The sequence below is a fragment of the Lemur catta genome, chromosome 20, assembly GCF_020740605.2.
Source record: "Lemur catta isolate mLemCat1 chromosome 20, mLemCat1.pri, whole genome shotgun sequence".
Lineage (NCBI taxonomy): Eukaryota > Metazoa > Chordata > Mammalia > Primates > Lemuridae > Lemur > Lemur catta.
The window spans coordinates 13,603,445-13,619,479 of NC_059147.1; the positions used below are offsets into that span (position 1 = coordinate 13,603,445).

Consider the following 16,035-nt stretch of genomic DNA (forward strand, 5'->3'; position numbering starts at 1 on the left):
ACTTCGGGAAACAGCTCCAGGGCTCCACCCCGGCCTGCTGTGGAAAGCAGACAGGACGATCACAGAGCACACTCCAGGATGAACTAATAGGCAACCCTGTGTTTCCATGGTTTCGATGTATTTAGCAGGATCATTATTTACACTATGCTTGCTGCTCTTTCTTGAAGCAGTAATTTTACAGCAACAAACCTCTTATGAGGAAAGCACCACACACTAACATTTGTATCAATAAGAGCTCATGTAGAGAAGGGATAGCATTGGCTACATGAAAACTACCTAAAAAGCTAAAGACAGCTGTAGTTTTCCTGGGTGTTTTCAAATCGGAAAAGAGATGTCAAAGCAGAAGAAACTGCAGGCAGCAGGAGTCTAAAACCACCAGAAGCACTGTTGTTTAAATCTGATGGTGGCAGCATCAGATTTCTTTAGATATTACTATCGAGAAACAGGAATTTCTAACAAGCACTGTCAAAAATATCTTCTATGCAATTTAAGTACGTTACACGCAACTAAAATGTTTTGAAGATTTGATAAGTTTGTACCCTAGTACCTGGTAAGCTTGGCTTCAGCTAAATGGCTCTATAGGTTTAACAGGTGTCAAATACATTTTTTTTTAAAAGACGGAAAGACTAGCTGTGAAAGGGCAAATGTAGGCAACACAAAAACAATTATTTTTAGATCAACATCTTACACTTTATAGTACACTCACATTTATACACACATTTCATGTTTACAAGTACAAAAGGCAAGAACTGCAAAGAATCGAATCAACTGCATCATTGACTACATTCAACAGAATACTGTTGTCCCTGTTCCCCATTTTCCAAATCCAGAAAGAAATGGTAAATGCCATCCCATACACGGAGTCCACTTTTAGAAGCTGGAGACTCTGTGTAGTTCAGCACACGTCTGGGTCTCTACCGAGCTGAACTGAGACTCCATCGTGTTCCAGGCCAAATCAGCCAGAAGAAAGTCATCCATTGCTGTCTGAGTTTCATTGCTGGTGAAGAACAAGCTCCCCAGGGTTTCAAAACCAGAACTCATGGTCTGTGTTTCTGCACTGTTCAACTGAACTTTACTTTCTAGAGCAGGTATGTTTTTAGCAGTGCAAATTCCTTCAGTTTGGGTCTCTGTGTCAGATGAATCAGTACTCATGGAAAAGCTGGAGTGTTTCAGAATACTTCCCAGAGGCAGATGAGGGCTACTGTCTAAAAAGAAGTTTAAGTCTGTCTGTGTCTGCGTGTCAAACATCTCAAGGCCTAAGAAGTTAGAATTTCCCCTACATCCATAGGACTGAGCAGAGGTGTCTGCTAGTAAGAAGTCAGTTTGGGTCTCTATGTCCAGTGATTCCAAGACTGGTTCAGTGTTCATGGTGCTAAGTTCACTCTCTTCAGTTTGAGTCTGGATATTTGAAGCTGAAAAGAACTCTTCGATATCAAAATCTATCCCAGGATTCTGGGTTGGGCCAGACGAGAGCTGGGTGTCGGGTCCAGGATTCGTGTCAGACAGAAGACTACGATTATCCAATGTGTGACCAGGCAGATTATTTGACAAGATGTTTTCTAAATCACTTAATAAATCCATGGTTTGGGTCTGATTATCTGTCATGTTCTGTGAAGGAGGCATACCATTCTGTGCACTGAAGTTTAAAATTGGTGCAGACTTCTCAATATCTTGATTTAAAGTTTTAGGGTCATTCTGAGGCAACAAACCATGAGTTACCGTCTCTGCTACTAAACTGCTGCTTATAATATTGTCTGTAGCAACACTGTATGATGAATGAACACTCTCAAAAATGTCTCCGCACATTCCAGCTTGGTCCATCTGCATGTGGTCATTGGTCGGACTCTGCACCCCACTGGTTTGAGTTTCTCTGGAGATCCCACCCGACTGGAAACAAGCGTCTGCAAACGCATCAGTCTGAGCAGCAATAGACGACGTTACCTTAGAGCTGGGCAAAAACGTTTGAGTGTGGACACTAATGGGAAGGGACACTTGAGAATCAAATGACAAATCAGTCTGGGAACAAGACGACACAGAGGAATCGGGGCTAGCCCACTGTGTAGAAGGTATAAAGTTTTCTGAGGCATAAGACAGATCCGTCTGTACGTTGATTGAAGAAATGCTGTTCTTTTGACATGTGTTCCCAAGTTCTTGTAAAGGAGTAGATGGACTTTTACCCAAGTTCACTTGAACACCTGTACTAACTGGCTCGATTTTGGAAAGAGGTAGGCTCTCCTTGAGAGAGTAGGCCTCTGAATCGAGGCCGAGGATCAGGGTTCCTATTGACAAGGGCAGTAAGTGCACAGCCCCCGTGGCAGAGCCCTGGTCAACACCTAACACCACAGGCTGGGCTGAGAAGTCGGCTGTAGGCACAAAGACAGGCATAGGAGAAAACTGCATCACAGGTAGTTTAACCAAAGCCACTTTGGGCTTTGGTAAAAGCAACTTCTGAGGATATTTTGGAGGTGTGGTAAGTGTCTGCTTTCTGGCATTAGAGCCGCAAGAATCTTCCAAAGGTATTACTGGCTTTATTTCTGGAGCTTCTAATTCTTGCGTGTCTGGTCTAGGGATTGGTTGGTTGCTCAAGGATTCAACGGTCTTATTGGACAACTTCTGGTTTTGCAGGCAGTTTTCCATTTTCCTTTTCTTACTAGGTGGATCCCTGAAAACAGTGACAGAGCAAAAAGAAAAACAATCTTAAAACGCAGCTTTCTTCGACCGTGACACTGTATCTTTGCTTACTCACAAATGCGATTTCCCCCATCTATAGCAGAGGTCTCATTCAACCCAGGGAAGATAAATTCCTTCTCTTGCAACTCTGGGAATTAGGCTTATTATGGTAGGTGATTGTTCAGAAACATGCAAAGAGGGACAGGGAAGGAGGAAATATACCTTTTTTTGTTGTTGTTAAGCTCTGAGTACTAGAACTCAACTTAAGCTTTTTAAGCAAAAAGAAGCCAAAAGATTTACATAATGCAAGTTTCGTCATTTCTAAAGCAGGAAGCTATTATACTAAATATAAGTTTGATCTTTACGGCTTCATGATAAAACTTACTCATCAGCAATCTGATATCCCTCTAATAGAAAATGCTGGAAGTGGGCCGGGTGCAGTGGCTCATGCCTGTAATCCTAGCACTCTGGGAGGCTGAGGCGGGTGGATTGCTTGAGGTCAGGAGTTCGAGACCAGCCTCAACAAGAGCGAGACCCCATCTCTACTAAAAATAGAAAGAAATTATATGGACAACTAAAATACATATATAGAAAAAATTAGCCGGGCATGGTGGCGCATGCCTGTAGTCCCAGCTACTGGGGAGGCTGAGGCAGGAGGATCGCTTAAGCCCAGGAGTTTGAGGTTGCTGTGAGCTAGGCTGACGCCACGGCACTCACTCTAGCCCAGGCAACACAGTGAGACTCTTGTCTCAAAAAAAAAAAAAAGAAAAGAAAAAAAAAAAGGAAAATGCTGGAAGTGGAGACTTTAACATGGGAATAAGGAGGGACCCTGAGAAAGGGTTGGCAGAAAAAAAAAGAACAACTGGGTCAAGATTTCAGGCCCAGACGTGGGTCCTCTGCTAGTACTGCTGCCATTTCCAGCAGCTCCCTTCTTCCATGACCCATATTTTCTCCATGAGTCTTGTTTTCTCCCAGCACTACTGGCCCTCCAGGATGTTTCGTTTGAAACTCTTCCCATAGCTACTGACTTCTGTGCCATCAGTTCTTTCCCTTCACCTGTGTTCTGCAGGGATCTCATGGCCAGTTCGGTAGATGTGGGACTGCAATGCGGTTCTGCTAGCGTAGGGACAGCCACATGTGCACTGGAAGGTCTTGCCGCAGTCCTCCGCGTGCCTCTTCAAGTCCCACTTCGTACCGTACGAATTGCTGCACTTACTACATTTATGCTTCTTCTCAGCGTGCATTTTCATAAAGTGCTAGGAAGAAGACAGAAGGCACAGAGATGAGGAACAGCAACTGTTCAACACATTTCAAAACCATCAACCTACCGAAATCAACAATGATTTCACAGGTACCAAATACAGCAGTCCAAGTCAAGAGAATTTAAAAGGAGGCAAACTGCAGTTTATCGTGTGCCTCTTCTTGTCACTTTTGCCCTGTGAAAACTGAGGAGACTTTAGGAAACAATGCACAGTACGCAGCGTTTAGACTTCGATCTACAAGTAAATGCTGCAGGCAGAAAACAATGTCTTTGCAATGCTCTTCTCAGGACACCTCCAGCAGACCTTCAGGGAAACATTCCAGATGCCTCTTTCCTGTCACTGGGCCCATCCCTCCTCTTAAGATACCGCCAACACTCTTCTTTTCCTGGATTCTGCAGGTTCTTATCCCCTGGGAGAACAGTTCTTTGTGCTCTGCCCTTGGAGGTGACTCACCCAAGAGATCTGCAAGCACACACTTTCTCATTCTTTGCTGAACTGGTCTGCTTTCCTTTCTCTCTGAACCCACTTGTAGACATGTTCCCTCCAGAACAAGCCGTGCGTCTCTCCACTCGCATCACACCAGCTGGGAGATGCTTGGGCACCTGCTCTCACGAGCAGTTTTCTACTCGATTCTGTAGGTATGTCCACTAACGAGCATGCACGCTAGGTTTATATCATCTGCATTTCAACGTCAGAGAACGATACTTAAGAGGAGTAAAATACCTGTTTTACGAGAGAGAATTGAGAAAACGGTCTGTCAGGGCCTCTAGGGCATCCTTCAATTGGACAACAGTAGAATTTCGGTACGGTTTTCAAATCTTTTCTTATTGTTGGATTTACTATGCCATCCTACAAAAGGAAAATTACTTTAAATAATTCTTTTCAAAAAACCAATAGAGCAGGCTGGGGTGCAAACAGGACATGACTGAAATGGGCACTTTTATGAAATTCTTTTAATTAATCTATCGTTTTTCCATCTAGTGTTATCAGTGACAGAAAAAGAATAAGGGGGTGTTTGAAGAGATTAAATGATACTAAGACTCTGAAATCCTTCATCCATTTGACTATTATCAAATTCCTTTTAGCCAATTTATCCCCCTTATCTGTTCCTAGGCTGTCAAATACTCCAAAAAACTGCTGATTGGATCACTACAGAATTCATGCTCACTTCTAACTCATCCTCAGTGATGTTTGGTGATCTTTTTATTATCCCTTGCAAACTCCCTTGCATGCCCCAGAGTACAAAAGCTTGAGTCCTTCTGATGCCTTTTACCATATCCCAGCCTTTCCTTTCCACTGTTCGTTAGGTCAAGTCCTCCTGATTCTCTGTTTGGACTTTGTCATCAACCTCTTAACCTAATTTCTAGACCTTCAATCTCTTTTTCACTCAAACTTTATCAGATTCATCTTCAATCATGTCATTACCGCACTCAAGCATTTTTTTTCTTTAATTTTTAAAATTTTTTGTAGAGACAGGATCTCACTATGTTGCCCAGCTGATCCTGAACTCCTGATCTCAAGTGATCCTCCCACCTCAGCCTCCCACAGAGCTGGGATTACAGGCGTGAGCCCACCTCTCATTATTCCTTTACCCTTAACGGAACTCCTTGTAATTCCCCAAACCTTTTCATGGGAAGGGATTTATTTGTATCTTACTGTTGCATATGGGAGTATTTTGAACAGAGAAAATGTTCAGTAAAACTTGTGGCATTATACTGAATATGTTCAAGTGGCCTAAGCTAAAATGTTGTCATGCCTTGGAGGTTAATAACATCCTGTTGCCACTGTTACAGGCCATGGCAAGGACCAGACACTGTCCATGCTCCTGCTTTCCGAGGGCCAGCTCCTCAACTTCCCCAGCAGAGCAGTCCACCCAGTTTTGGGGCCTTCTTGCTATTTCTGTCCTGAGACAATAAGCTCGAGGGTAGGATGGCAGGGTAAGAAATAGCAATGGCACAATAAAATAGGAACTGCAGTGAGAAAGTGGTATCTTTGTTCTGAAGTTCTCTATACATCGAGAATAAAACTTACCAGACTTTTGGTACTGTATGTTTTGTGTACATAATTTAAAAAGTACACAAAAATACTTCATGTTTATGAACTATTTTAAGTGACAGAATTTGAAAAAGAACCTATGAGAGGAAATAATCCAAAAACAAGATGGAAAAAAACAGACAAAAGAAGAAAAAGGAAAAGGAAGGACACAGCTGAAGAGTAGAGGGTAAAAGGAAAGGCCTGTAGGAGCTGTAGCAAAATTGGAAAACAGCATGTAGCTACTCTAGCAAGCTGACTGCCTTCACAGAAAGCATCCAAGAAGGAAACCAGTTTGCTTTGTCATCTCATTCTGAATTTAAAATTAGAAGTCTCTGCACAATATGGTCTACAGAGCAACTTGGAACCTTTCCTTCCCTTTTTAAAAAATGTTCTGGCAAATCATTAAAAGCAAACCCCTGGACTGAACATAATACAAAATCCTCCAAGCCATGTTTTGAAAATATAAATAATGCTTGATAAGAGGTTCTTAAGTGCCTTCTTGTCCCTTCCACTGCTTTCAAACATGAGGAACAAAAGAATCTCTAACAATCAAAAAATGCCTATGTACGCCCCCTCTCCCTTTCCCTGAATCATCGTAGCTTTCACATCTCCATGAATCCCACCATAGGCCAGGCTGGGCTATTTCCGGATTTCCTTATAGGACATGCAGTATGGACATACATCTTCAGAACCCACATAAAACCAAAGGGCAGCACACACTCTACAGCTCACAATTCAATTCCCCATTCCCACCCATTGTCCTTCAGAAGGGTTTGTTCATCATTTATGCTAAGAAAGGAATATTTGGCTGGGGGCGGGGTGTTTTATGAAGAAAGAGTAGAATAAAATAAGAACCACACAGCAACTAATGGGGAAGGGAATAAATTATCATAATCTAGAAAATATATAAGCAATGAAAGAAATTAGAATTATGGAAGTAGCGGTAACCAAGACAATAAAAATTTCCACTGAATATAAGAAAATCTGCCAATGAGATATACTCAGAGTAGCTTCAGGGCAGAATCCAAGGGAGCTTCCCAGCCAGCTCCCCGCCCCATGCCTTTCTCTTCTCCACCCTCCTTCCAGTAGTTTGAGAAGTGTCAAGGATGGTTCTTGAACTGAAGAGCCTTCTAGGCAGTAACCAGTCTGAGGGTACAGATCCACCGTACTGGGGCACTGCCGCACGGATATGGCTATGTTGTCACACAGACCACCTTTGTTAAAGAAAATGAGCCTCCTTTCCACCAAGACAGCAGATGCCCGAGACTGCTGGGCACCTTGGTTAGAACGGCAGGACAAGACAGGACAGGGAAGCCTGCTTACTGAGAAGAAAGTGATGGAGCTGGGGGAGGTTTAATTCCTGCTAAAAAAGGCTGCCCCAGTGACCTAGGAAGGAAACTTAGAACAGTCCATCTTTCTGTTCTTCAATGTTTTCAGTTCAGAAAGAAATTGTGAGTGTACTGTGCTGTCTTCAGGTAAGAGAAATCTGAAAAATGAACCTGACTAGAATTGAAATAATGACGTCAAACAGGTTCTAAGCAAGGGAAGACACTGATAGCCTGAAATGTAAAGTCCAAGTAAAGATCTGACTGTCAAAATTTATATTTGTCCAACATATTCTTCCTTCTTAGGCCTATTATATTTTATGTATCGGTATCTTGTGAATTCCTGGACTTTAGATATTTTAAAGGCATAATAATTAGAAATAAACCTATTGTATACTAACCAGTCCTGAAGAGTAAGTGGTACCTTTATGCTTAAAAGATGCTTATCAAAGTCTTGAGAGAGAGAGAGAGAGAGCAAGAGAGAGCTCCTAGCAGCAATTCCAGAAAAAGAACAATATAAACTGTTAAATCCTTGTTAGAGTGATGTTTAGCCAACACCAAGGAGGGTCCTGGGCAGCCTGGCAGCTTCCTGTGTCCTCAGAGATGTAACATCTGCAGCAGCCATCAGTGAGGGGACAACATGGGCGATGGCTGCTATATACCAGCTACAAAGAACCAATGGCTTTGGCTGTAGAATCCCCACAAATATATAGTTCATGCACTCATGATAGGATGTGGTCAAGGAAGGATTTAGTTAAAATTTAGTAGGAAAGAGAAAACAATACATTGAAGACCATTTCCAGAGTTGCACTTGTGTGCTAAGAGAAACCCAAAACTCTTCTAAGGACCAATGTGGCCCCACCTGCAGGGTCTTCCTTGGCACACCTCCAAATGCAATTCCTGACTAGGCTCCCTGATCTTCATGGGAAAGTTGGTGCATTTTGGCTCAGCTGGTGGTAAAAGTGGATCATCCTTCATGGGCAACACTTTTATCTGTCCTACTAGAGACTATGTAACTCCAAAGTTTCTGCTGTTAAATTCTTATCAGAAGCCTGATTCCCAGGAACCTTTCTCAAGGAGGGTTTACCTGATGGGCAGACAGAACATGAAATACTCTGGGTAATCTAAATTTACTTCTGAGTCAAATCAGACCATCAAAAGCTACATATTCACAAAATTGCTTTCAGTGACCTATGCTTTCGAATTATGTCACTGCTGGCAGAGTGGTGTAGAGCAGTAGAAGGAAACTTCCTATTGTAATGACTGAGAAATTATGACTTAATAGGTCTGGGGTGGGGCCAGACATCTGGATTTTTAATAAGCTTCTCACAGATGTGCACCAAAGGTTGAAAATTACTGCCCCATTTAACATGATGATGTGGAGCTGTTGTTCAGACTATTGTCATGTTATACTGTGTCCCTTCTTAAAGAAGAGCCATGGGAGGAAGTTTCCTTAAGTCGTCTTCCTGAGCAAAGCTGATCTTAGCGACACTGTGAAACTGTGACAGATGGTGCTTAGAGCCAAACCTGCAACAACTTTTTAAAAAATTTTATTTTTGATTGACACATAAGTATTCATATTTATGGGGTTCAGTGTGACTTTTTTTTTTTTTTTTTGAGACAGAGTCTCGCTTTGTTGCCCGGGCTAGAGTGAGTGCCGTGGCGTCAGCCTAGCTCACAGCAACCTCAAACTCCTGGGCTTAAGCGATTCTACTGCCTCAGCCTCCTGAGTAGCTGGGACTACAGGCATGCGCCACCATGGCCGGCTAATTTTTTTTTCTATATATATTTTTAGTTGTCCAGATGATTTATTTCTATTTTTAGTAGAGACGGGGTCTGGCTCAGGCTGGTCTCGAACTCCTGACGTGGAGCAATCCACCCGCCTCGGCCTCCCAGACGGCTAGGATTACAGGCGTGAGCCACTGTGCCCGGCCCAGTGTGATGTTTTGATACATACATACATTGTGTAGTGATCAAATCAGGGTACGTAGCATGTCCGTTACCTCAAACATTCTTCCATTTAGTGTGGGGAGAACATTCAAAATCCTCTCTTGCAGTTATTTTGAAATGTACAACACACTGGGCAGGACCTAAGGGCGGTGTGGGTGTAGTGGAAGGAACACAGGCCTCATTCAGAACCAGAGGCCCGGGTTTAAATCCCCACAACACATAGGTTGCATAATCTGTGTCTCATCAGTGTAATGGGGTAATATAAGTCCCTCTCCAAGTTGTTGTGAGAACTAATCAGACAAAATGTGTGAAATGCCCGGGCCGGTGCCTGGCACGAAATTCAAGGCCAGCAAGGGCTGGCCTGTGGGAGCCTGACACCGAGTACGTGACACAGTGCTTCCCCACCATCAGGTCTTCGGGCGCGCTAGCTCTCCCTTTCCCCGGCCGGGATTCCGTCCTCGTCGGCCCGTTTCGTGTGTTTGAAAGCCACCTACGACCGGGGCGGGCGGCGGCGGGCAGGGCAGGTGCGGCGGCCGGCCCTCCATCCCCCCGGGGCCGGGCTCGCACGCCGCGCTGGGCGCTTTGTCGGAGCCAGGCCCGGCCGCCCCGGCCGCCGCCGCGTCGGGCTCACCTGCAGGCGGTGGCTCTTGACCAGGTGCATGTTGAGCGCGGGGCTGTTGGGCAGGATCTTGCCGCAGCCGCGCACGGTGCACAGGATGTTGGTCCGCACGGCCCGGGACAGCTCGCTCACCGACGGCTGGACCAGCTCCCGGGCCGGCGGCGCCGGGGCCGCGGGCCGCTGCATAGCCGCCCCGGGTCGAGGCCGGCTGCCCCTCAGCCGGGCTCCCGGGGGCCCCCACGGGCCCGAGGCGGCGGCGGCTCCCCTCGCGGCCGCCTGGACGGCCGGGGCTCCCGCCGCCAGAGCCGCGTGACCCGCCACCGCCGCCTCCGAGGCCGCCATGGCTCCCGCACGGGCACCGGCCCCGCTCCCAGGCCCCGCCTCCGCCGCAGCCACTTCCGGCGGGGGGCGGGGCCGTCCGGCTTATTAGCATCCGGCGGGCCCGGGCGCCGCCTGCCGGCCGCAGAGGGCGCGTCTCCCAGGGAGCCGACGTCAGGTGGGGCCGCGGGAGGCCAGCCTTGACCAGCCACCAGCAGGTAAGAGGTATCGCCTCCCGCCCCCACGATTGGTCCATTCTCCGCCTTCCTAAGAACTTGACCGTAGACAACAGTTGGAGAGAGGAAAAACCAAAGCGTTCAGCAATGCTCTACTTCCCAAAGAGTAGGAACAACCCAAATGTTCGAGGGCTGGGGAGGCGACAGCACACTAAGGTCCGCTGTCATTTACCGAGGGCTTAGCACGTGCCGGGCTCTGGGGGATGCACTTTTCATTCAGTATCTCATTTTGTTTTCAAATACGACTGTGGAGGGTATGGCTGTAAATTTCCTCTCATTGTGCAGAGAAGGAAATTTAGGCTTATAGGAATTAACTACGTTGCTCTAGGTCACACTATACAAAGAAAGGATTGTTATAATTGACAAAGTTAATCATTTTAGGGAGGCTGGGCTTTCTTGCCTGTATTTTAACTGCTGAAATTTTATTACTATTTGGGAGACAGTGTAGCTCAGTGAATGGTTCCAAAACTTAAATACTGAGAACTGAACTCTGACCTTTTTCTTTTGTTCAAATTCTTTTCTAATAGGCCTGGTGAGTCACACCTATGAAGGATAAAAAAATCTCACTAAACAGGTTTTGTTAACCTGATATATTGTGATTTACTTCCCAACATGGATAGCATCACAGAAGAGATAAAAGACCCCCTTACCTTAACTCAAGCATCCTAGCAAACTCCTATCTTAACTCATGAATTCCTTTACACTGACTCCAGGTCTTTAGATAAAGTTTAACTCTTTCAACCAATTGCCAACTACAGAATCCCTAAAACCCACCAATGACTTGTAAGCTCCCCTCCACCCCCCCACCCCCCGCCTTAAGGATGTCCTGCCTTTTGGGGCCAAACCAATGTATACCTTCCATGTATTGATTTATGGTTTTACTTGTAATTCCTGTCCCTGCAAATGTATAAAACCAAACTGTAATCCAGCCACATTGGGTGCATTTTCTCAAGGCCTCTTGAGAACTTGTCCACTGAGCCATGGTCATGCATTTGGCTCAGAATAAACCTCTTTAAATTATTTTAGAGTCTGGATTTTTCCATTGACAATACTTAGACTAGGTAGGTCATGTAAATGGGCATAGGCAGCTTGGGGTAGACTAAAGAGAGCAGTGAGGACTGCAGTGAAATTAGAAATACGTCCTTTTTAAAAAGGGGGCAGCTGCTACTCATCTTTGGTATTGCTAGATTTTTATGTGACTACCTCAAACTTTTACATATTAGCAGTTGTATTAGTTTTCTCTTGCTGTTAATAAATGATCACAAACTTACTATCTTAAAACAACCATAAATTTATCTTACAGCTCTGGAGGTCTGAAGTCTGAAATGAACCTGCTGGGCTAAGATCTAGGTGTTGGCAGGGCTGTGATCCTTCTGGAGGCTTTAGGGGAGAATCTGTTCTCTTGTCTTTCCCAGCTTCTACAGGCTGCCTGCACTCCTTGGCTTGAGGCCCCTTCCACCATCTCCAAAATCAGTGAATAGAGTCTTCGTCACATCACATGGCTCTGATTTCTTCAGTAGTCACGTCTCCCTCTGAATCTTCTATTCCTCTTTCACTCTTGAAGACCTTTGTGATTACGCTGAGCCCATCCAAGTAATCCAGGATAATTTCCTGAGCTGCAGAGTCCCTTTGTCCTGTAAGGTAACTACATTGTGAAATATATATTTGGTTTTCCTCCAGTTTCCTAGCATACAATTCCCAAAATCCTTGGAATCTTCAAAGTGATGTTTTTTTGTAAGGTAATAAGTCAACTGATGGTTGGCTGTCCCCACGTAGCATCAGCAAAGGTAACTACATTGTGAAATATATATTTGGTTTTCCTCCAGTTTCCCAGCATACAATTCCCAAAGTCCTTGGAATCTTCAAAGTGATGTCTTTTTGTTAGGTAATAAGTTAACTGATGGTTGGCTGTCCCTACGTAGCATCAGCAATGGGCTTGGTCAGAAAGACCAAGTTAGGATTAGAGGGTTGGGACTTCCAGCCCCACTACCCAACCTCCATAGAGGGCCTGAAAGTTAAGTTGATCAATTGCTCCTATGTAATGAAGCCCCTATAAAAAACCAAAATGACTGGGTTCAGAGAGCTTCTGGATAGCTGAACACGTGGCGGTTCTTAGAGGGTGGTGCACCTGGGGAGGGAATGGAGGCTCCGTGCCCCTTCCCACATGCCTTGCCCTATGCTCCTTTTCAGGTGTATCCTTTGTAATATCCTTTGTAATAAACCAGTAAACCTAAGGGTTTCTCTGAGTTCTGTGAGCCGCTCTAGCAAATTAATTGAACCCAAGGAGGGGGTTGTTAGAACTCCAGTTTATATCAGGTTGGTCAGAAGTCAGGTAAAAAAGCTGGGGCTTGCAATTGGCATCGGAAGTGGTTGGCAGTCTGTGGGACCGTGCAGTCAACCTGTGGGATCTGACGCTATCTCCAGGTAGTTAGCCTTGGAATTGAATTGCAGGACACTGTAGAAATGATTGCTTGTGTTAACCAAGAAGAGGTGAAAAGACCATACCGCAAAGCAGTAAGACAAGCATTTATTAGAGTCTTAGGAATTGCAATTTGAAAGACACAGATTCAACTAGAAGAACAATTTGAAAGAACACAGATTCAACAATCATGTTCTGAGGAGACGGAGGGGAGTAGCGTTTTTTAAAAGGAAGCTGATGGTGATTACACAAATTATCTTGAAAGAAATATAACTGGTAGAGATGACTGGTTTAGTACACGAGTCCACAGGTCATTGATTGTCGTTCAGGGGTTGCAGCGCTGGTGAAATTCAGCTGTTTTCCAGGATGTTGTGGTCGTTGCAGTTCAAAGGTTCAAGACAAGTTCCTGTTCTTGTTTTTGTTTTTGTTTTCAAGTTGCAGGTCACACAGGCAGTCCTTCTTAGATTGGCTTCCTGACTCCATTTTGGAGCCCTGAACCAGAGTGATGCCATTTTGTATATCATGTTTCACATTTCCATCTCTTGACATGAGGAAGCACTGATGATCAATCATCAGTTGGTCAGCCACAGATGTGGTATGTTTCCCTTGGAGCTAGAAACGCTTGTTTCTAGAGTGTCCTGTTTTATGGAGGGAGGTTGTCAAAAGTGAATGTGCATCCAAGGCTTCAGAGATTGACCAAATTTGAGTAACAAGGGAAGCATTTTAATAAGAAGGCCTGCATTAGTCTGTGACAATTAGCTGTATATCAGGAGAGGCATACGGTGGATTCACCATGTCTAAATGTTGTGACACTGTGATTTTAACATCTTGGGCTGTCTGGCAGCAATGGGAAATACAGATGGTACAAGTCTTTCTGCCAGCTTTTCAGGGCATGAGTTTCCTTGACTGCAGCTTCCAGAAGAGCAGAACAGCTTTGGTATCCTGCTCAAAGTGCCAAAAATGTAGGGGCAAAGGGAAAACTTTCTCTTTGCCCTTTGAAGGTTTGCTGAAAATCAACTGACAAAAGGCAGATTAAAAGAAGAGGCATACAAATTGTATTAACGTGCATGGGATAGATAGGGGAGGAAATCACAGAGTGATTGCCCCAAATCCCCCAGTGGGATACAGAAGCTTATATACCATTTTTCATGGGGGAGGGAGAAAATGGGGAATGTAGAGAATTCTTTTGTTTTTAATTTTACTTATTTTGTTTTTTTAATAATAGTCATTTAGCCAAAATGATAATTAAAAGATTTCAAAAGGCAAAAGAACCCTTTACTCTTTGATAAAGAGGGGCTCAGCTTTTCAATCAGAAAATCTAATAAAGACAGCATGAGGCAAACTCTCACTTTTTTTTTTGTAGTTTACTCAAAAGGTAAACAAAAATCTCTTACTATTTCTTATTAATACTAAACAAAAATCTTATTTAAAAGAGAAAACCAAATTCTATAATACCTTTGCATCAGTGTATTATTAATGGTAAAGCTAATTTTAACAAAATCTTATGAACAAATCCATCCAATCTCAATCAGCTTTGACGATGCTAAGATTTCCATAACCCTTTTATAACATCTTATAGTTTTCCCAATCTTTCTTTCCTCAACTTTCTATATCCATTTAATCTATCATTCTTTTTTTATTCCTTCAATTTAAAACAATCTTTATATAACCTCTAGACAAAGTTACTTTTCCTTTGGCTGGGCATGGTGGCTCATGCCTGTAGCCCTAGCACTCTGGGCTGGTCACTGGAAAGACCAAGTTGGAATTAGAGGGTTGGGACTCCCAGCCCCACTATGCAACCTCCAGAGAGGGAAAGAGGGCCAGAAAGTTAAGTTGATCAATTGCTCCTATGTAATGAAGCCTCTATAAAAACCAAGGCCAAGGCGGCTTGAGCTCAGGAGTTTGAGACCAGCCTGAGCAAGTGTGAGACTCCATCTCTGAAAAAAAAAAAAAAAATTACTTTTCCTTTAACTATTAATAAAGCCACATTCTCATGTCTTATTACCTTCTTTACCAAAAACATGTTCCTTTTACATTCTGTATACAGAATTGTTTCTCTTATATCGAGTGGTTTTATTTACATATATTAACTAATTTGAACTCTTAGTAACCTTAATTTCCATGGGAATTCAGGTGTTTTCCAGCATGTTGTGGTCATTGTCAAAACGTGGTTTTGGTTTTTGTTTTTTGCAAGTTGTAGGTCGTGCAGGCAGTCCTTAGATTGGCTTCCGGACTCCGTTTTAGAGCCCTGAACCAGAGTGATGCCATTTTGTGTATCACATTTCACACTTGCTTGACGTGTGGGGAAAGACACACCTGGTGTCAGAAGTTGTGTTTTGAGTGTATAGTAGGAGAAACTGAAATTTTTTCTTTCCCCTCAGTGTAACATACTTAGAAATCCCAGGGATTATAATGTGCACATCTTTGAGGAGGGGGCAATTATTCTGCCTACCACAGGAGCTGATTCTGATTTAAAAAGTACTGTGGGTCAAACACGACACCTCTCTACATGTGGATGGCATCGTGGGTACTGTTTCCTCAGCGTGTTGTCTAGAGTGCAGGCTACAAGTCTCACTGCCCAGAGTTACTGTGGGCTCAGCCACTTACTAGCCTAAGCTTTATTCAATAAAATAAGATTAGTAGTGCTGCCTGCCTTATCGGATTGTTATGAAAATAATACATACGAAATATTTAGCACAATGCCTGCCACATAGTAAATATGCAATAAACACGAGCTGTTATTCATTTTTGGAGTAATTCCTTGACTGTAGAAGTCCTTGGCTCTGCATTTGCTGTGGCATCTGTTCCCAAGCTGCATCTGAATGTGGCCTTAAAATACATTAGAGATAAGAGTTCAGTGAGCTCTCAACCGGTCCTCATTTCCTTAAGCAGGAGCCTGTGTCTGGGAGGGCCACGGGGTGCAGCCTCACGTAGTACCACTATAGGCTGGATCACAGGACGAGTGTCTTTCCTGTTCAGACTCCATTTACACGTTCCTGTCAAGCACCAGGGAGGGCTGTGAGCCTGTGAGAAACCATTCCAGAACCCACAGAGCCCCTGTGCAGACCTAACACAGGCATTCTGGCACTGGGCAGAAGGACCTGCTAAGGGTGTGCACGTGGGGAAAGATGCCCCAAACCGTGACTACTGTCAAAAAGAAATTAGCATCAAGTCCCTGCAGACTCAGTGACTCACTCGGGGA

General features: G+C 44.2%; 1 protein-coding gene across 2 annotated transcripts; it reads right to left on the reverse strand.

The window, feature by feature from the left end:
• Positions 1–614: 614 nt before the first annotated feature.
• Positions 615–10,214, reverse strand: ATMIN (ATM interactor). 2 transcript variants are annotated; one of them, XM_045533287.1, is made up of 4 exons: positions 9,873–10,214; positions 4,656–4,781; positions 3,727–3,926; positions 615–2,662 (listed from the first exon to the last, which is right to left on the reverse strand). In XM_045533287.1, the coding sequence occupies exons 1-4, from the start codon at positions 10,200–10,202 to the stop codon at positions 871–873; spliced, it is 2,448 nt and encodes an 815-aa protein (XP_045389243.1). In that variant the 5' UTR covers positions 10,203–10,214; the 3' UTR covers positions 615–870. The 2 variants fall into 2 exon arrangements, with proteins under 2 accessions (XP_045389243.1, XP_045389244.1); XM_045533288.1 differs by lacking the exon at positions 4,656–4,781 and having other exon boundaries at positions 9,873–10,050.
• Between the last annotated feature and the right edge of the window lie 5,821 nt (positions 10,215–16,035).

What these genes read in the sequence shown, in the direction of transcription:
- ATMIN (XM_045533287.1), bottom strand. Translation starts at nt 10,202, where the DNA reads ATGGCGGCCTCGGAGGCGGCGGTGGCGGGTCACGCGGCTCTGGCGGCG. An exon ending in TCAAGAGCCACCGCCTGCAG is followed by an intron (nt 4,782 to 9,872) that starts GTGAGCCCGACG and finishes TTCCTTTTGTAG; the next exon opens with GATGGCATAGTAAATCCAAC. An exon ending in GAGATCCCTGCAGAACACAG is followed by an intron (nt 2,663 to 3,726) that starts GTGAAGGGAAAG and finishes CACTGTTTTCAG; the next exon opens with GGATCCACCTAGTAAGAAAA.